The 22,191-nt window shown below is 36.5% G+C and overlaps 1 protein-coding gene across 3 annotated transcripts in view; it reads right to left on the reverse strand.

The window, feature by feature from the left end:
* Window positions 1-223: 223 nt before the first annotated feature.
* Window positions 224-22,191, reverse strand: part of LOC123871118 — a 30,291-nt gene continuing 8,323 nt past the window's right edge. The window contains exons 6-17 of one of the 3 annotated variants that reach the window (XR_006797217.1): window positions 21,945-22,119; window positions 17,515-17,643; window positions 14,452-14,591; window positions 13,781-13,985; window positions 13,236-13,510; window positions 12,519-12,700; window positions 11,859-12,050; window positions 7,462-7,621; window positions 5,709-5,833; window positions 5,328-5,497; window positions 3,904-4,391; window positions 224-237 (exon numbers count right to left, since the gene is read on the reverse strand). Coding sequence is in view for 1 of the 3 variants with exons in the window: in XM_045914725.1 (XP_045770681.1) it covers window positions 4,187-4,391; window positions 5,328-5,497; window positions 5,709-5,833; window positions 7,462-7,621; window positions 11,859-12,050; window positions 12,519-12,700; window positions 13,236-13,510; window positions 13,781-14,006; window positions 14,452-14,591; window positions 17,515-17,643; window positions 21,945-22,119 (1,979 nt within the window). In the remaining 2 variants the exon portion in view is untranslated. Of the gene's footprint in view, window positions 238-3,689; window positions 4,392-5,327; window positions 5,498-5,708; window positions 5,834-7,461; window positions 7,622-11,858; window positions 12,051-12,518; window positions 12,701-13,235; window positions 13,511-13,780; window positions 14,007-14,451; window positions 14,592-17,514; window positions 17,644-21,944; window positions 22,120-22,191 lie in introns of those variants that run through there. The other 2 variants (XR_006797215.1, XM_045914725.1) reach the window with 2 other exon arrangements.

The raw sequence follows: 22,191 nt of genomic DNA on the forward strand, positions 1-22,191 counted from the left end.
TTGAATCGTCAAATAATTTACCACTGGTTCGGAATGCCGTTCTATAACTTGCCACCCTAACTCGCAGTACTTGGCAGGAACACATCGCACTTGGCAGGAATAGGTTTAGAAAGAGAAAGGTTTCGTAGAGCGTTGTCTCTGTTGCTGAGTCCGACAAAACGTCGGAAACAAGTGTTAGAGACGAAGCTCTACGAAACTAAAATCTCTTTCTAGAGTTCGATATGCAATATTTTCTGCCTTCGAGTTCGAGTATCGAGAGGTACCTAAGTATTTGGACTAGGTTATATAATACGCATTTATTTTCTCACAGGAATTAAAAAGAAACTCCTTAGAAAGGAAGTGGTTACTTATCTAAAAATAAAACAAAGGTTAGGTACTTTTGATTTCTCTATTTCGGTGTAACAAACATCATTTTATTACTTTAATTGAATCTATTAAATTAGCATTCGTTCAGTACAACTAGAGTGTTTACTATTTACACCTACTTTTTTTTTAAATTACAAGAAATGTACAGTGTCTAAGATTAAGTGGTTCCAAGCATATTATTGAGTTCGACACAAATTCTAATACTGTGTGCTAGTGAATAAAAAAAGGTAGTTCCACAATTATAGATAGCGCCAAAAATAAACTCTGTCTGAGCGTAAAGGTGCATACAAACTGAGTTGTGGTGTGTTCGGTGTTGTAACACATTTTTGTATTAATTAAACGCCTAGAGTGACAAAAGGTCATAATAGTGTTCAAACTGTGTTAGTGATATCCATAATAAATACAAATTTTTGAGGGCTGAGACTATCAGTTACGTGATAATTTGGAGTAAGCCCGACTAGTTTCAAACCCATCCGGCAGTCTTCATGGTACCGCATCGCAAGCGGAGGCCCTTCAAAACAGGACCCCGGACGGGTTGGACTCCAGTCGGGTATACTTCGACTAAGTAATCACATGAGTTCAGCTGTTCAGACATTTTATTAATAACGTCAGACTAGATTGTACGTTTTTATATAAAATGCAGTATGACTTACATCATTGTCTCGTTACGACACCCGACATCCACAACACAGTAACATATTTGGACCTTATGTTATGCAAACAGGAGCTTTTACAGAATGTAAATTAGTTTTTTCATACAACGGGTGTAAAACCAATGGCAATTTTCCTGTAACTTGTAAATTTTGCCAGTACGGTATCTATTGTACTAAATCTCTAAACTAAATTAATAAGTCATAAATTAGTGCCATCCTTTTCACAATGTTCTATGTGGAAAAGGATGGCGTACGTTAAGACTTCTCGATTTAATTTAGAGATTTGTATACAACCGAATAATTACCATTGTGTTAAATGAACCAGCCTTCATTGCACTATCATATAGGTATCTAAATCACGCGTAAATAAAGAATTTTTTTATAGTCAATCCATGACTTACTAATTATTATTTAATGAGCATTTAAATATCATAAAAGGTATTGTGTTTTAGGCAGTTTTAAGATTTGGGTAGCGCAAAGTTTATAAATAAATAATTATGGTTGTATCAAAAATGCTTTTTAAATTAATACCTCCTGCGATATTACCTAATTGATAAGTAAGTATCACACAGACAAACTGATAGTCACCATATTATCTGCTACCTATATGTTTACGCGTTTCTTCGTTCAGAAGAGTCTCAAAATTCAAGGCAATGGACTTGTCATTTTTTGTTTTGATTTTTACTTAAGTATAAAAAGTATGGAGTTAGAGTATTTGACCAGGTAAAGAAAAACTCGATATGAAATTTTTACACTAAGTATGTTTACAAATAGCATCGGTAGTAGGTAAATTGACTAAAAATCGCATAATTTACATACTTTAATTTTTTTTTAACTTCTGTCATTATATTTCAATAAAGATGGTAAAATTTAATCATGGAATTACTTAACTATTTTTCCGAGATAAATGTTTCTTTTAAAAAGATTCCAATTATTTCTATGTTAATTTTGCAACCTCCAGATAAACTTTATCTAACGAATAAATTTGACGTTATGATAGTCATATGTCAAAATCCGTTAGTTGAAGCTTATCCGTCGGCTGTGAAACGGGAATTTAGAATGTCAAATACCCCAAAAGTGGCTAACTAATTAAAGGGCTTGTTCACTAGTCTGATTGGTCATAGCAGTAGTAGGTACCTAGGTAGTAGAACCTACTAGTACTAAATAACAGTATTTTCTCGAAATTGAATCAAACCAGTGCACAAGCACTCTTAGCATGCTAATTTTACAATATCGTCATTTTGGATTTTACTTAATTTCATAAAAAGCAGTGAAATATTATTAAATTATACTAACATTTTTTGTGGATGTTTCTGTTTATCTTATTTTTCTGTGAATTTTATTTCCAGTCACCTAAGTACAAACATTAATTTCGATTAATTACCATTATTTCTAATTGACATTTGTGGTATATCGTATAGCACAATTTTTACGTGTACAGCTACCTATTTAAAAAAAAACAATAACATCAATAACTCATTATTAATAAATGTTTTAAATAAATAATTTAAATCATTACTGGAACGTACTTCTTAACTTTATAAATACTTCCTTGAGGTTTTTGTTTTACAAAAACAAAAAAATGCTAATTACAATACGATTTTCCTAACAATAGTTCATCAAATTCACATCCAATGTTCATAAATCGACAGTTTACACTTGAAACGTTGTCCATCATCAATATTTCACAATAATTTTAGTAGAAAATATGTACACCACTTCAACATCACAACTGTACATACTCAATTCACTATGTTATTATCACTAAGTTACACATAAACAGTCATCACTATAGTATAGCCGATTAGATATTAGTCTTTAGACGAACATAATATTTTCCCACTAATTACTTAAGGCTGTTTATCCACGCACCACCGTATGACACGATTTGCAGTCACAATCCGCACTATACGATATACAATGTATGTAACAATATGCACTCCTATGTCCAACCTGTCTTTCGTGTTTTATACGAGCGAGTGACGATTCCAGCAACTACCTACAAGACAGGCAGTTGTGGCTAGTAATAGTTACGTTAGAACTATGCGGTGCGTTTCCATATTTATTTTGCACTAACTGCAAAAACTCATAACTTGATACATGATGCTTAATAGTTGAGCTCATTTGTAGTTACCGCAATTTGTCATGTCGTGCGATGGTGAGTGGAAAAACACCTTTATTATTTATAATAATAGAGTCGCACTTAAAACATTTTTTTAAATGTATAAGTGTTGTTATTGTTAAAAAAAGATAACATTCACTCAAAAGGCCTTGCTGCCAAGTGCCAACATTATGAGCGAAACTTTTTCTCCAAGTATATCCAAGAGAATAATAAAGAAGTCATTAACTGGAGTTGGAACGTTGTGGCTGGCGCATGCAGTCGTTGTCTAGTGTGAAACTGGCAAACTTTTGTTACCTACGTACTATCTACAACGGGGAATGTGTATAATAAAATCACTTTTTACACGAAATAAAAACGTTATCACCACTTCATAAAAAATTGACTAGCTACATTTATTGACTGAAGATGGATTTTTGGTATACTTAATAGTAAAATGGCATATTTTTTGTCAGTAAGAGGCTAGTTACCACCTCACTGGCAAGGCCGCGCCGCCAAGCGATTTAGCGTTCCGGCACGATCCTGTGTCGAAACCGATAAGGGGTTTGGGTTTCCTTAAACCCTTATCAAATTAGTTCGCTTCCATCTAAGACTGCATCGTCACGTACCACTAGGTAAGATCGCAATTAGGGGCTAACTTATAATGGAATAAAAAACAGTATCGATGTAGTCACAAAATCGCCGATCGCTGGTACTAAAAGTATAATGGCTGGTATGGCCCTAACTGCTACGATGCCACAAACCGACACAGACAGACAGACAGACGTCGGGGGGCTAAAAATGAGTTTTTACGAAACAAAAACATTGTCAGCACTTTCATAAAATACCTTGTACCTACCCCAAGTCCACAAAGTAAAGAGAATAATAAAGAAGGCATTAACTCAAGGTGGGACGCGGTGAATGAGGCCAAGCTAGCCGAGTAATTGTTGCGGGTACCTACGTCCGTCACTGTACAAGCCTACAATGTCGAACGAATACAAAGGCTGTTTCTTTGGGTTCTTTAAAGAAAATGTTACTTTTAAAACCTCTTATTTAATACAAATCACGGTCATTTTATAACAAAATATTTTGATGCCAGGAATCCGCTAAGTAAAGAGAATAATAGATAAGTAGTGATGATGTGTTCTGGGCGGGAAGCCTTGGCGGAGGCGGCCGGCACGGGCGTGGGCGGGCCGAGACGATTGTTGGCTCGCACCACTTGCGACCTCCAGCGGATGGTGTAAAGAGGCTGCTGACGAGATAGTGCAACTAATCTGTAAGAGAAATCCTTGCTTCAAACAAGTTGGACAGAATAATTATATTCTTACTATGCCCGCTTCATCTGCGTCGATATCAAGTTTTTAAAAATCCCGTAGAAACTCTTTGATTTTCTGAAATGAAAAGTACCTATCCATTCAAAAATCACGTCGATTTGTTACTCCGTTGCGACGTGATTGAAGGACAATCCAACAAAGAAGAATAATGAATTTGAAGTAAATAAAAAAGAATTTGTATATAAAGATACGTATATGTATATGAAAAATATGTAGTTTCCTGAAAACCCTCTTATATCTACACATCCACAAAACAGGATTCACGCAGTGACGGTAACACTTTGTCCTTTGCAAATAGTAATCCGGATTTTTTTCCCGGGTATTGAAAATATCCACCTTTGAGCATTATGTAAAGAATGTAAAAGACAAAATTCCCAATTCATCGACAAAGGTATGTTTTCACACATCGTTATTCAGGATTTACGGGGAGATGTCGTTACGAAAACTCGCCACGTAGCCGCTTACGGGTTCCATCTAATATGTACAAAGAAAAAGATCTTTGCACCGAGAAAATACTCCGCTTTAAAAGCATGTGCTTTTACGGATTTATTAAGGTCAGATGGGGTATTTTAGATAACGGCCATTCTTAAGTAATTTCCCAAATAAGTGGTAGATACAATCGTTTCATCCTAGCAAAATACCCTGCGCACTATAAAAGCTCTTACAAAAATGCGATTTCCTAAAAAAAAATACATATATTGTATTGTATCTGTATGCTTTCAATTTTAAAAGGTCTGTCGCGGTTTTGGCCTCTGATATAGTAACCAAAGAGGATTAAAACTTCAGGCGTGAAATATAAATTCGCCCTGTGGAAATTTTTAAAATTAAAACAAGTTCGTTTTGAATATCTATACGATATAATAAAAATAAACGTACCTTATAACTACGGTGTTAAGCCTCCACGGCAAAGTGAACGTATGGTTCTTCTGTCGTGCACAGAAGGTATAAAGCAGATCTCCAGCGGAAGCAGCCAGTCCACCATCGCTGTGTGCACCCATTCCAGACCATTCGTGAAGCGTAATATTCCAAGAGCTACACGACTTATCCTAAGGAATAATGAAAACGCAATTCTGAATATTCGCTTTACAATATGAAATTTATTCGGAAGTTTTATGTAATAACCGAGCATTGGGCGAGCTTTCCGAAAGAGATTCAATAACTTTAACTTCCGTCTAAAGTTTTAATCTCGTTTAGGTTCGAAAGGGTTATGACTCTTATAGATAGTATCTTTTAGACTTGATGGATAGTCTAGATTACCTGTTCAGAAGATATATCTATGTACAGCTGACGTTCAACATTCGAATCCAGGACCCAGGTGCATTGTTGATAGAAAAATTCATTCAAACTGCCAGTCACGGTCACATTTCTTGATGTTATTTCTCCTAAGAAAAGAAAAAACAAGAATCTCATAAAAATAATTTGAAATTTGGAGATAAGGTAACTACTAATTTTATTAGGTAGCTTCAAAAATCCTCGGAAGATTTGATAAATAACGTCGTGCTAAAACTTAAGTATAAAAAATTTAAATTTTCCTATTCAAAACGATTACAAATACTTATACTTATTATGCTCTGGAGTAGGTACGCTGCAGTCTCAGAGCAGCAAATTTAAATTCAAAACAAAAATCATGACATTTTCAGCAACGTAATTGGAGCATTACGAATCTCTTTCAAGGTTTTTCATTTCAACCCAAAAGCGGTGTGAAACTGGGGAGCGCGTAATTTTCTCGGACACGCTCCTGACTAACGGGAACAATATCCAACGCGTTTTAACAAACGTTCGCGGCGCTTCGGGAATTTGAGATTGAAGTGTTTGTTTTCCCTTTACACGATTGGGGATCTTTGGAGTTCATTTTAGAAGAGATGCCAATTTTATATTGCTATCGGCTGAACGATATTGCCACATTATCTGGGATTTATTTTCGAAAAGTTTAAGCGTCTGAGCTTTAACCATATCTCTTATCGGATTACAGGGGTGAAAAACGACTTTAGTATCTGCCAAAATCCACAAATATGAATCTTAAGTTCACTGAAATATCGCTGTAAGTTAAGTTTGATGAAAAATTCCTATTCCGAGTGCCAAAATAATTTGTTCGAGAGTAAATAAATAACTGAACAAGGTAGGGAAATGGGACATTTTTGTCAGATTTTCCGCTCACGAGCAAAATGCAGATTGGGGGTGATACAGTGGTTCTATATCGGGTGACGCTAAAGGACATCACCCATGGCGACTTTTTGTAGCGATACCTACTGCCGGGCGCATCTTGAATGCGATTCTGAATCGCTACAGTATGTAGCGACACAAACTCGATGCCAAAGGTAGACGACTAACGACGCATCACTACTAACTACATCGCAACCACAGATCGTAACCTTTTGTAGCTGTATCGCTACTATCGCTGCAAGGTCGCGGTGCGCGATCTCCCTTATATTCTGTTACAGATGAATACCTCTGAAGAGACTTTAAAGAAATACGTTTTATTCAAATAAAATTCTTCAAGTGATTTTGAATCGTCAAGTTAATATACCACTGACTCGGAATACCTTTCCTACCGAGAACAACCTGCAAAAAAATCGGTGATTGCTCTTTTCAAAATATTCAGTTGTATATTCGGTATCTTCTCAAATATTCGTACTATGTCATGTATTAAGTAATTCTAGTGCTACGCATTGCTGAAACAAGTTGCGAGTTAAATCCACGCATTTTTTCATTTGTAAGTACTAGCTTTCTTTCACTAAGAAACCTTAAAGTAACCTAATAGTGTGACGTCTAATAGGAATAACTATAATGTGAAACACAAACATTGTTTCTACCCATGTTCGTTATAGACTTCGAAACCATCCAACTGATGTGCCCCAAACCAGTTTCAATAGAAATGCAATAATGCGAATATGGTTTTAGACCACTTAAGAAATGTATTTCTTTTTTAGCGTAAGTACACACGCCAGGGTTCACCAGTAAAGAAAAAAAAACGTTTTATTTTCTATAGTAAAAGGCAGTATTAACTTACCAGAGTGCGTCGTGTAAGTACGCTGACCGCACATCGCGTCGTCGTTAAAGCTGTATGCGGCTGCATAATCAAATCCTCGACTTGCGTACGTGTAGTGCGCTACAGAGTACTCCAACCGCAGGCTAGTCCAACTCCGCACTACCACAGGCAGCCAAGCAGCCTAATTGACAAGAAAATATCTAAGCTCATAAAATATTCCACGCTAGCTTTTTTCCGCGCTTTTCGCCCGCCTAACTTGAGATTTTTTTAAATCCTGTGGGAGCTATTTAATTTTCCGGGATAAAAGTGTATGTCCATCAGCAGGGTGCAAGCTAAAGGCCGATTCACATCAATTGCGTATGCAGCACGTACACGTGACACGTGCGTAGTGTCGCGCGTAAACCCCTAACATACCAGGTTACGCATACGTCCACGCGTTACGCAAGCTGTATGCCATGTTTTATACAGTTCCATACATTACGAGTACAATTCAATAATACGCGCTACGTCTACGCTTACGCAGCCAGTGTGAAAGAGCTATAACTCTTTACTTCGTAGGTGATCCCCGCAACTTCGTCCATGTGGATTAAGGTGTTTTAAAAATCCCGTAAGAACTTTAGTCTAGAATACTTCATGAGAAATATCCTAAGGTCAAAGCTGTTAAAAATATTCAAATATCTATCGTTATACTTAATTATTGTAAATTGAATATTCTTTATGTAGGCCAAAGTGTGACCTTTATTATTCGTCGAGGTGCGTGTATAAATCTAATTTACTTCGTAGAGAGCCTACGTCTTGTTACTCTTCATTATACTTATTTGAAGTTTTATAGTAGGTACACATCATTTTATTATTTTACATACACTGTTTAGTATGAAATTACTTTCATAATAATATGAAAGTAATTTCATATGGCTCCGGATATTTTGGGAAACCAATACCGCGCACCGATAACTTAATAACTTGATTTTTTGCATAGTTATAATAAAGAGAGAGGGACGAACCTTTACGTATTCCTTTGGGAAAAGCAAATATTAGCTTTAAAGATATAAAAATGTCGTAGAGCTTTTGGGTTAAAATTTTTGTATGAAACTATCCTTCACGTAAGTTTATGTTAGCTTGAACATTAACTATGTAATCGATTGGAATCCTGATACAGTATCAAATATTGAGCCTGTGTACCTACTTTGCAATTTGCATTATAGTCTACATCTCTAGAAGATGCTCCGGTGTCAGACTGAAACATACGATATGTGTGTGTTATAGATGATTTGTGAGATGTTGTATAATATATAGGTTTTTCCTCGTGAAATACTAGGTATGTCTTACGGTCTATTATTGAGAGAGTTACTTTACACCACAAATTATAATTATTGTATGATTAAATTACTAAACATAACTATCATAAATCATTATGTGGCGTCTCAAATCTGTGTTTCAATAACTAAGTAGTTTCCATAATAATTATTATGATGATGACAATAAAAGATCAAAAAACCTTACTCGTAATATTGTTTAATAATTATAACGTTAAAACATTAATTGTATTTTCAACGTTTTACTTTTGATCGAGTTCTCCAATTAGCTTAAGTAAATTTTGTTATCAGTTAATTGCTATTTCAATTTTGGGTCACGTCTCGAAATTGATGTTGAAGAAAATCGAAGTGAAGTAGAGCATGAAAAATGGATAATTTAGGTACGTTAGCTAAAGGTGAATTATTTAGCAAGGTAGTAGCTTTGATGACAATTTATTGACTTCATAACATGGTCGCTTACTATGAACCGGTGGGCTACGAATGATGGAGAGAGCCATGCTAGCTTATCTATCAAACTGATCAAATCCGAAATGAGAAGATCAGTATTAGGATCTGACATATTATGAGTCACGTCGTTGAGTCAAAATTGTCCAATGACGCATCCTCTGTCTTTCTTGACTATGAGACACTTTGTCCAAGTGTTCTTTTAGAACTACATTGTCATTAATCACTATGTATTCACTCCAAAGGTTTAGTCCTTTTTAATCATCTCACTATTTTCGTTACGTTGAGTAGCTGGATCGCACAACGTTAATATGGTGAGAGAAAATTTAGTGAAGAGAGTTCCTGTAAGTTGAAACAGCAATAGTGGTCTTATATTACTTATCAAAAATCTCTTCACTAAATCGCAGTTCAACTGGGTCGACTTTATGTACAAGTGAGATATGAAACAGTTTACGACCAGTATCAACGCATCGAATCCAAGAACCCATGTTTATGTGACAGTTAATATGGATAAGACGCAACAGAATGTAAATTACGAGTATTTTTCAGTTGTTTTCAAGTAAAATCTTTGCGAGCCAACGGATCACGCTTATTCGACCGTTCGAGTGAGTGAGTCAAGTTTACACGAGAGAGATATGAAACGAAATACTTTACGACTGGTATTAAGTCACTGAACCCGGTAACCCAAGTTTACGGGCAATGTTACTTAGCACATGTAATATGGATAAGACTTGGAACATGGAAAATTATTTGGCGATAAATTTGCTGTTATGTAAAGACCCTTAAGGTGCTTCTCCACGGATTACTTCACGACACACAAAATTCCTTAATTAAGGATCTGTGTTACAGTCTCAGATTTAATCACACTATCAAACTTTATCTGACGAATTAATTTGAGATTTTGACTGATTTCCAATACAAAGACTGAAAAAACGTCTTTAATTGTCAGATAAAGTTTATTTGGCGATTATGATTTGTGAAAGAAGCCCTCTAAGCAACACGACACACGTATTGATATGAATTTTTGGCAGCGATTATAGGTTTATATTATCTACTTATAGCCAAAATATACGAGTATGAAGCTGCAAACGATGTATCGACTGAGTCACAAAAGAAAACTTTTTGTAATTTACTCGGATGCCGTTGTTTGTAGTTTGTTCCATATCGTGACCGCAAATCGTGTCGTGAGGTGGTCCGTATAAAACGCCCTTACGGTTGGATGACTGCTCGCGCTTTATTGCTATTACATACTTAATGGAAATCCTCTTACTTAATTATGCGGATCGCGCCGCGACCCGGACGCCAGTCGTAGAAGGGCTGGCCCATCCTCGTGTTGGCGTTAACTCGAATAACACGATCAATTTATTACCGACTTTCACTTGTACATGAATTATCGTGTAGCTTACAAAAGGTCTTTCGGCGTTTTAGAGCCGATTCACACCAAGCACGTACACGTGACCACACGCGTAGTGACGCGCGTGAATCCATAGACATGACAGCACGCATTACGTCTACGCGAACGTTCACGTCACGCAAGCAGTATGCCATATCTCATACAGTTAGTTCCATACATTACAACGTCATGGTACGCGCTACGTCTACGCTTACGTGCTGCATACGCGTTTGGTGTGTCCCAGCTTTTAGATATGGTTAAGCGAGGGCAGTGGGGCACGTGAACTAATGATACGTAAATATGTATAAAACTTCTATAGTCATCGTGTCAACCAATAAACTACTTTATTGTCGGGCATAGCTTTTCTTTAGCGATTTTCACTCTCGACCTTATAAGTTGGATGGTTTAATATAATCATACAAAAAAGTACCATGGCGATCTTAATTCTCACAGAAATAATAAGATAGATATAAACAAACGATTCCAAGTATTTCATAAATATTTCGTTCGAATCATCACGATAACGATTTTGTATAGAAAGACTGCTCATTGATTGGTCACATAAAGTGGGCAATATTTTGTTTACTGCTTGCCTTGATTGTCCTTTGTGTTAGGTTATTATCGTCAATTTACTCGACTCTCGATCTCTGATTTTTTGAATCTCGATAAAAATCCAATTTCCCCTTCCATGTTATAAAAGAAAATTCGACTCTACAATTAACTGTGAGCAAAGTAGATGGTTTTATTAGTTTGACTTGTTCGTATATTATCATTCCGTCGAAATTGCTAATTGATTTGTCGGCAATTGGTTTTTTCATTTAGAATTTTAAGGAATTTTCAATCACTAAGTAGGTATGTGATTATGCCAGATACTTCTAATTGTCCGAATGTGTTGAAATTTTGCAGACACGTGTTATTTGTATGACAATAGGTAGTTATGGTACCATTATGCTTCTTTGATAACGAGGTGGAAGATGGATGGACATCGGAACTTTCTGATAGCATAATACTGTCGGGTTTGGTTTGCTTTGTTTTAGTAGTACATCATAGGCTTCTTCATAGTCGTTTTCCTCATTCCTGAGGGTCGTGACTTATTTCCATTAATTTTTTAACAGCACGAGTTCTCTTGGGATAATAATGCGGTGGGTTCACAGATCTTTCTGCATCATTAGTAGACAGGCAAATTAAAAAAAAATACGCTGACATGAGCCTGACTTTGGAGTTGGAAGGTTGGCATTGGAACTCACTATATTATGCAGTTTTACCTGAAAATCCCCACAGAGGCAGGATAAATGGGTGCCATCCCCTGCTACAAGGGCCACGTGGTCGTGGTACTGCAGAGGAGTGGCTGCGCGACACTCGCAGCCCGCGTCGCCGCAAGCAGTCCGACAACCGCCCGCGCCTGTTGCCACGCTGCCGGGTTGTTCTGCACTCCACATGCGATCCAGGCGCTGAATCTAAGGAATTTAGTCAATCATTCTGGCATCATTCTGGCTTCAATTTGGCATCAGTTTGACATCATTCTGGCATCAAATTAATTTGACCTAGGCACGACAAATTAACGAAATTGATGGAAAGGATGATTGTGATTACGTAATCAATCTTGTTAAACTGAGAGCTCAACCCAATAGCCTGATACCATGTGGAGTAACAATTGCCTATAGGACTAAAATTCAATTATGATGCAAGCTTATAATCAAGTCCAAAAGATAGTCCAACTACGTAGAAAATACTAACTACGTAGAAATACACATATCCCTATTCTGTATCCTTGGCAATAATAAGGGGTCACTGATAAAGATCTCTTTATAGAGATAAGTGCTTCCCCGTCTACTTTTACCTTTTTTCTTTCTACTTTTATGAATTTTTGGTAAAAAATAAAAAAATAAATTGAGATCTTATTAATCCATCACTTGAATAATTACCTCTATAGTAACGCTTTGATTAGATGCAGGTATAAATCGATGCGTGCACATAAGTCTTTCTTCGATATTCCAAAATATGTGGTGGTGTGAAGGCGCGGAAACTCCTCCATGAGCAGGCGATGCTAAGCCGTAGTGAGTTGACGCACATGTAGCATCAGGTGACGCTGTGCCTTCGTGCTGTTCTGTATCGAAAAACAAAAATCTGAATCTCAGATTAAATTCTATGACTTGACACAGTCTCGCGTCATTTAATAGTGCCATGAAATCCATACTAATATACATACATACATATTATACATGCGAAAGTGTGTCTGTCTGCCTGCCTGCTAGCTTTTCACGCCCCAACAGTTTAACCGATTTTGATGAAATTTAATACAAAATTATTTTACATCCCTGGGAAGGAGATAGGCTACTTTTTATCTCGGAAAAACGATGAGTTCCCACGGGATTCTCAAATGGAATTAAACGGATGGGCCGTTTAACCGATTTTGATACAGTGATAGCTTGAATCCCGAAAATTGATATAGGCAACTCGCTGACTGAACCATTAATGCCCAACCCAAACTATTGAACCTAGAAGGCTGAAGTTTTGCAAAGAGGATTGCGAAATTCTCACGGGAGCAAAGCCGCGGTCATTTTTTAGTAATAAGTATAGATAAACCCCTGTATAATTTAGGTATACATTGAAATTATATGGAGTAATGTTTAGTATCTTACCATCATGAAAAGCGAAAGCTCCGTCCACAAACTCTTCTTCATCAACGCTTTGTGATGTTGCTCTCCTCACTAATATCGTCAAGTTTGATCCTTTTGACGTAACCGCTTGACGAAATAAAAACCTTCCAGAAGGATCCCTTGCTTCTCTTACAGATGGACCGCATACACGTAGGAGAGCTCTGTCTCCTCTTTCAAATCTATCTCCTCTCTCTCCTCTTGCACCAAATTCATGAAGTCCTTCTAAGATCTCAATATGAGATCTACAACTTTGTAACCTAAAAAAAAAACTTCTAATTTATAACATAAACATAATCATGGCGCACAATGAGTGTATTGACTATTCACAATGATCATTTGATCAATGATTACAATATATGTATTGATTCTTGATTTCATTATAGGGTATCCATTATACGACAAGTTTTATTGTCAGTTTTGCTACAATCCCCTATATTGTAATAATCTTGCAATGACTGGTAGTGACATAATTGGCGGAATAACCTGATGCAAAATCAGAACTTATGACATAGAAAAAGCAAACATACCTTAGATTATAATTAAACAGTGACACTTGGACCACATCCGTTGGAATTCCTACTAAATGTATAACGCATTGCGATCGCCACGCTGTGGTCCTTGTATCAAAATGCCCCGAGCGGATGCCGCCCGCGCCATAGCCTCGTACTGTGGCCCCACACCCAATGTGGTCTCCTGTATTGGTCGATATCTCATTGGATGCTGCATCGTTTTCTGCGAGAATATTCCTCTCCCCTTTAATGATAGAGGTATGTTAGTGTCTTGCTATGTAAGCACAGTACAAGTTCTAATGATTTATTTGATCGTCGAAAGTTAGAAATGGTGAGACTTGTCATTAAGGAGTTTTTTCTTATTGTAAGATTGCTCTTGTTGAGTGCAAGTGACGACAATAACTCTTAATAAAAACCAATTATAAGTTCTAAATGAAACACGCTTATTTAGAAGATGTCTATTCATACCTTGAAGGTATTTAGATTAGATATGGCAGGAAATACGGACGTCGGAGGGCATTCTACGTCTTAGCGGTTCGTATTAGAAACGTTGAGCAAAAACATAATATATCGGGCGAGTAGATCGAATGTACTTAGGCCACATAAGGATGCTAACGCTTATAGTTTCTCGCTGTTATGTGTTACATAATTATGAAAATGGCATGAAATTCAAACAAAAATCGTTTTACCATGCGTTAAATGTGTAAGCGCCGCAAGAGGTGGTGAAGCTGCTACTGTGGGTGGTGGTCCACTTGTGTCTATTTTCTCCAAGAATTCCAGCTTTGCAATAAATCCGTTGTAGTCATAGGGTGGAATAAGCGGTCCAGAACTAGACAAAGAAATAAAATCTTTATTTCTTAAACTCGTCCAAGTACAAACATTATTAACATTGAAATATGACATCACCTTGGAACTTGGACAAACAGGTTCAGGAACTAATATCGAAAACTGCCATGCAAGTGACTCACGCTCACGACAACACACCGCCTATTGCACATTGATGGTATTATTTCAGAAACCTTTACGCAAGTTCCAAAAACGACAGTACAAAGTTTCAACTAAATCGAATGAAAGATACGCAAATGCAAAGGTAATGCATGAACAAAAAGACAAACTTAACATTCTTTTCTTATATACATCACACTTAAGCCATACCTACTTAATACTTTTAATAAACGAGAAACTGCGAAAAGATAAAACAGATAAAAATTTAATAAGGCGGGGAGAAACAGCTTTGAAATGAAGTTACAACTTAAGATGCGAGTGAGAAAACCGACTAACAAATTGGGTCAGAGCATTGAAGTTTTAAAAGACGATTGTAAGAGTACTGTAAGCAAGAGGATGGCTATTTTGAGATGGACACAAAAGATCTGGGATTGTTAAGTTAAAGTATTCTTGTTTCAGCGGAAATATTGATTATTTTGTTGACAAAAATTGTAAAAACAGCTTTGCTCCATGCAACGTGTGGAAATAAATAAAATGTCCGTAAAACCTGCAACTGTATGTTTACGAAAGTATTTTAGAAAAGACTTATACAGAAAAATACTAAGCTTCATAAGCCAACCTGAACAAAGTATGTTCATCGAATAAATAGGGAATAACTCAATGAACTCCTTATAAAAATTGATGAATAAAAGATTACAATGAGTGCATAAAAATCTCTTCATTCATCTCTCAAGATAAAAAATCTTTTGATTGTTACAATGCTTGTAAGAAAAGAAAACAATTTGGACCAAAGTATTGGGGTATAAAAGAGGTTGCATGTAAGAAAACTGCAACGAGGCAATTTAAAAGGAACATTACCAGGAGGAAGCAAAGCGCAAGATCTTTTTTGGCTAAAATAGATAGTTTGGACTATTTTGGGAACGTTGTTATATTTTATTTTTACCCTAATAAAGGGCTCTTCATCAAGACCGGTCGAGCTTTCAAATTAAATAAAACAAACTGTAAAAGATACTGCCACAATTGTTTTTTTTTTTTTTTTTTTAATAAATTCATGCGATAACCTTGTCTGTGAAATATAATTTTGGGCAAAGGGCTTTGATAAAAAATTGGTGAAGAAGCCCAATTTCATGAAGAATGCGAGTTATATTGACCTTCAGTTTTATGGAATTTTATTAGTGGATACCTAATTGTATTAAAACTGAGCTTCGTTTAGTTCTAAATACTTTTAATATCTTCATATGTGTGCATTCTGTTGAAACTGATTTAGGAGTTTATTTTTTTACACTGAGCCTCCTTACCTAAAAGGTACCTTTTATAACTGAAGCATAAGGCAATTTAAAAAAGAATATTACCAGGAGAGAAGCGACGCGAAAGAACTTTTTGTTACAAAACTACTAAGTTTACGTGAAAGTATTATTTTCTCGAATGTGCAGTTGTTCCTTTTGCGTAGCATGTTTTACTTAAGTAAAGTTTCTCTACCCATTAATAAATAGTGAACTAGCAAATTCACCTAAGCAATAGCTAAGTGCGTTACGTGGATATCCATTACATTCTCATTAGCTAGTAATTGTTAAAAGAGGATCCAGTAATCATTTAAGTAGAAGAGATTTATTACTGACCTAAAGTTCACACAATTATTAATACTGTCTCGAACTCAAAAAGTAGGTCAGAAAGATAGCTAGCTGTGTGCTATAATACTCTTTGCAAAGTTTCTATTGGCTTTATTATGATTGGGTCTGAAGTTCCGATCAATATACGTCCTAATTTAGTCGTGGATCAATATCGTATTTCAGTGACTTATAACATCGCTCTAATGAATACCTATCCCTCAAAGGTGGCATTTTGTCAAGTTAAAACTCAATAGGTATAAAACATTATGCTAAGCTAAAAAATATTAAGAGCCGCTTCCATTTATCCCACTATACCTACTAGAGTACTTGATTCCGTTTAAATATATGAAATACTAGCTGATGCCCGCGACTTCTTTCGCGTGGATGTAGGTTTTTTAAAATTCCCGTGGGAACTCTTTGATTTTCCGGGATAAAAAGTAGCCTATGTGCTAATCCAGGGTGTAATCTATCTCCATTCTAAATTTCAGCCCAATCCGTTTTTGCGTGAAGGAGTAACAAACATACACACATACACACACACACACACACACACACACACACACACACACACACACACACACACACACACTCACATACAAACTTTCTCCTTTATAATATTAGTGTGATTGTTACAGGTATTGAGAGAACCACTAAGTATTGTACATTGTAATACTCAAAGGTCTTCAAAGGTTCGCAACGCACGCTAATCCGATGCGGGATAGCGCGGGTGATGTGCGGGTGTGCGGTGCGTTCACCCGCCTCATACCCCGATTGCCATGTCGAGCTGTCGCGAACTACACTTATGTAATTAAACATAACAAACATGTAATCAAGGTATATTAAACATTTATAACACCCCCGACAAGTGAAGGTTACAGTAACTAGAAAAGAGCTGATAACTTTCAAACGGCTGAACTGATTTTCTTGGATTAAAGCTAAGAACACTCTCGATCAAGCCACCTTTCAAACAAAAAAAAAAACAAAATTAAAATCGGTTCATTAGTTTAGGAACTACGATGCCACAGATAGATACACAGATACACATATACACAGATACACATGTCAAACTTATAACGCCCCTCTTTTTGGGTCGGGGGTTAAAAAAAGGTCGTAGCTTGACTCATTTTATTAAAATTGTATCGGAAAATTCGAAATGCTGTCACAAGTGATAAATCTCGAATTGAACCGATTACGTACTTGAATTCCAACAATAGGTTGGGGCCGGGATGTTCCAACGTGGCGATTCTCTCGGAGCAGAGCGACGCCAGCAGCGGCGCTGAGGGCGAGCTGCCAGCCCGCAACGTTAAATAGTCCGTGGCACAATGGCTGCAAAGAGGTGATAATTATCAATTGTCCAACTGCACCAGGCCAGTGCGAATGCGCTGAATAGAAGCGTGCTAACGACTTTGAGCGACGATTTTAGTTGGGTCTATTTTTAAAGTTCCGTACCTCAAAAGGAAAACCGAACCCTTATAGGATCACTTTGTTGTCTGTCTGTCTGTCTGTCTATCTGTTAGTCTGTCGGGCTGTCTGTCTGTATGTCTCTGTCTATCTGTCTGTCCGTCTGTCGTGTCAGTCAAGAAACCCTATAGGGTACTTCTTTTTTTGATTTATCGTGCAAAATGGCAGAAAAAATACCTGATTACGGAACGTTCGGTGCGCGAATCTGACTTGAATTTGGCCGGTTTTTTTTTGGAAATAAATAAATATTTACTATCTTAACAAAACAGTGTTGACAAACTTTAGAGTCAGTGTTTACAAATAATAACTCATACGCCGTACTATGTAGTAGTAACTAGTAAGTAGCTTGGAGTTCAAGTAAGTTACAGAAAACGGTATAGACTATAGGTAAATATTTTAATTGGACTAATCTAAATAGGTACCCATATTATAAATGTGAAAGTGTGTTTATTTGATGGCTTATCCGATATTCCTAAGAGATCGAATAATTATTACTACTAACTGCAGACAGTGGTATAGTACCTAATGATAAATTATTATTATTATTCTATACATAGAAGTCATTGACTAAAGCTAATAGTTTTTCGCATCTGTGGAAATTTTGTATTCAGCATAGCTTACAGAAAATTGCTTACTTACAAGCTTACGTTACTCATCATATTTGGTAATCGGTATCATAGTAATAGGTATTGTTAAGTTTTTTTTGGGCATACGTGTTGTTAATAAATCATATTCCAAGAAAATGAAACCCCAAATCTATTTAATTTAGGTATACGTAATTCGTTATGAATAGGTGTGCCTGCAAAAATAGGACACGGTTCATCATTAAAAACGGGACTATTCATATCTTGAAATTAAATTTTATTTATACGAATCTAGGTTGCAATTTGAATTCATTTTCTTTCTAATTGGTTTAGTGCAGTATCATCTTTATTCAACTTAAGCATAGGTAACCTAGAATGAAATAAATGTACCTAGGTCACAGGACAGTCTTATGCGGAAGGATCTGGAAGTTTCACCTCATAGTTATCTCAAAAAAACTCCTACCGATATGTGATTAACGGAAAGAAGTTACGACCGTCGTTATGTCAATATTAATATTTTTCATACATAGCTATAAGTGATGTCGATAACTTTTTTCGTTACTTTTCGTTAACTTAAAACTACGAGGCCCGAGGATTTGAAAAAAGAATTTACATTTGGTTTACAATACGTTGGTTTGGTCCACATATTCCAGCGAGCGTGTCCGCGCGGGTGAAACAGAGATACGGAGAGGTTCTTTTATTTGCAGGAACGATTGTTCAATGGCCTTTCAAAACATACGAATTCACATGCGGGCGCTTGATAAAAATACTGACTCTGGAATTGAAATAGAATGGGTGTCCCGAGGTACTTTTAATGATGTCGCTTTATTTTAGCGAAACTCTACGTAACTCAACGCTCTAAAGCCTGAAAGCAAAGATAATTTAAAACTACAGATGGGCAAAGCGCGTGCGATTGTATTTTAAAAAGTGAAGACAAATCCGTACGCTGGTGTGTGTGTGTGTGTGTTCATTACATAATTATACAGGTACGACACAGATTATATACCTAGATATTACACTTTTGACACCTACGAGTGTGTTTCAAAAAAGGGTTGCCTGAAACGCACTACTTACTTATAACGCCATCACAGCGCGAATTGTAAAGTGGTTTCAGATTTGCGTTTTTAGCGCGTTTTTGTACGCGCGTAAATGCGCGCCCTTCTTTTTTATCTTATGGAGATATACACTCGTATAATATACAGTATACACGCTTGGATTTCTCACAATTAATATTTGTATTTACTTGTATAGTAAACAGATCATAGCAAACAAGCAACTAAAATAATACAGTATAATAAAAACACTCTATTTAAACAGCAAACACGTCCGCAAGAAAGGCAAACAAAGTCAACGCTTTAACAACAAAACTCTTTGAGGATAATTACGAGAGAAAATCTTAACAACTACTACTTAAGATAAATAGAGTTGGTAGCGTTTGAAATTAAAAGAAATATGCTCGCTCAAGAAGCTCAACAATACTCTGTCTGACTGTAATCTCAATCACTGTAGACTATTATTAATACATCCGTTGCGCTACAATACAGCTGTTAAACAGGCCAGCATGAACAAAATATCATTTTGTATAAGAATGCTTAAGCGTCTGTCTTACAATTTAGTGCAAATATCTCGCTTGTGAACAGCATGAAAACTCAAGGTGCAGGCTACATACGTAACTGCAAGCATGCAAGCCTGCATAAAAAAACCGGTCAAGTGCGAGTAAGACTCGCGCACCGAGTGTTCCGTACTCGGGTATTTTTTCCGACATTTTGCCCGATAAATTGAAAACTTTATGCTTAAAAATAAATAAAAATCTGTTTTAGAATGTACAAGTAAAGCCCTTTCATAATATAATACCCTACTTACTTGGTATAGTTGTCTTTGAAAATTGAAACACATTTTAATTATTTTTCCTGTGATGTAACCACAAATTCACGATTTTTGGATTTATTCCTTTACTTGTGCTATAACAGCTACCTACTTCACAGGGTCGTTTCGTATGAATTTTACGGGCGCTAGACAAAAGTATTTCAACTAGGGTTTGACACAGAATGCTTCTCCTGAGGTTTTTTAATGATGATTTTTTACCCTTCTGTGGAGTATTTGACGAAAAATATATTATTACGATTTATGGAGGTAAATAAACTCGCAAAATTTTTATTACCTAATGTTAGAAATTTAATAGCCTGGTGCCCTTAGTGGTTAAGAAATTGGCTCCCTATTCGAAAGCTAGGGGGTCCGATCCCGGGCAAGCACCTCTAACTTATCGGAGTTATGCGCACTTTAAGCATCCCCTTCCCTTTAAGTTCTCCTTCACTATTAACTAGTGAAGGAGAACTTATGAGGAAACCTGCCTGTGAGTTTTACATAATTTTCGCAAGGTGTGCCAACCCGCACTTGACCATCTTGGTGACTATGCCCAAACCCTTCTCATTCTGAGAAGAGACCCGTGATACTGAGCCGGCGATGATGACGATGATGACTGACAATAAATTAATAGGCAAAATATTGTCATCACAATAATTTGTGTGTTCACAATCCAAATGAAATAGTATACAGGGTGTAATTAGAATTCTAGCAAAAACGAAGACAAGTGACAGTATTAATGATGATTACTGATAAGATACTATTAAATGAACTATGAAAAAGAAATTTTGAAAATCCTGTATTTTTTGAAATTTCACAATATACTGCAAATAGAACATCTGACTGACCTAGAGGTCAATGAACGTTGCGTAAATAGTCCACTCAAAATCAATGCCGCGTCGTAGGTGGGGCATTGACCCGAGAGTTTTGCATGATATACAATGCGGGCTTGAAAAATACTAAATCACTAAAACTAGGTAAGGCAAGGCAAAATGGCGTTGGATTGTGTTAAGATAGTATAATAATAACGCTAATTTTTTGTTAGGGTTCTGGTCACACCCTGTATGACCACGAGCGATTCTTTATACAAAAAATCGCACGTAACAAGGCAAAAATATTAGACGAATTAATAAGTGTAATGCTCATGAACAAAACAGGTACGTTTCACAAGCAACTAGATACTTAGATTAGCTCGACACTTAGCACCAGGAAAAATAATGTGGAAATTCTACCAAGGCACCAGCTGAGCTCACAAGAACGCGAAACAAAGCCAACGTTCCACTAACAACACTCTTTGAATATAATTACGAGTGGAAATTCAACAAAAGGTATTCTCGTCGGGTAAATACGGCTGGCTCTGCAGTGTTTAATGTAGATTTAATGGCAGGTCAATTCAATAATTAAATCTGTTTGAATTTATTTTAAAGTGTGTCAGTTTTATTCAAGCTGTAAAAAAATCGTTAAGAGGGGTCTCTCCGTCACTCGTTTGATACAAACGTAGTTTCAATTTCATTTGAAAAATAAGCAACCAAAGTCCATGAAATTTTGCAGACATATTCTAGAAACTAATATCTATGTCTGTGGTTTTCCAGATTTCTGTTAAAATATTCAGTTTCAAAGTTACGCGGTCTTAAAAATTTACATACAAATATTTGAGCCCCTGTAATTTTAAATCTACATACTTTTTTTGGGAGTTGTGTAAAAGTAGAGGATACTCACTTTCTTGGCAGCATAATGGAGGTAAAGATGATCTTGACTCGCGTATGAACTGAGTTAGTCGCAAAGAGGTAGCGGCAGCGACGATGTGGTGGGTATAAGCCCGGATAGCCCGGACTTGCCAAAACGCATGTACCGGAGCCACGGCATGACACGTCTTGATACAGCCAATCACAGTCTGGGAACAACGGAAAAATATAAGGCCGAAAAACTTACGTGAAAATGAAAAGAAAAATGAAAAACCTTTATT

This window comes from Maniola jurtina, chromosome 2 (assembly GCF_905333055.1).
Source record: "Maniola jurtina chromosome 2, ilManJurt1.1, whole genome shotgun sequence".
NCBI classification, from domain to species: Eukaryota; Metazoa; Arthropoda; class Insecta; order Lepidoptera; family Nymphalidae; genus Maniola; species Maniola jurtina.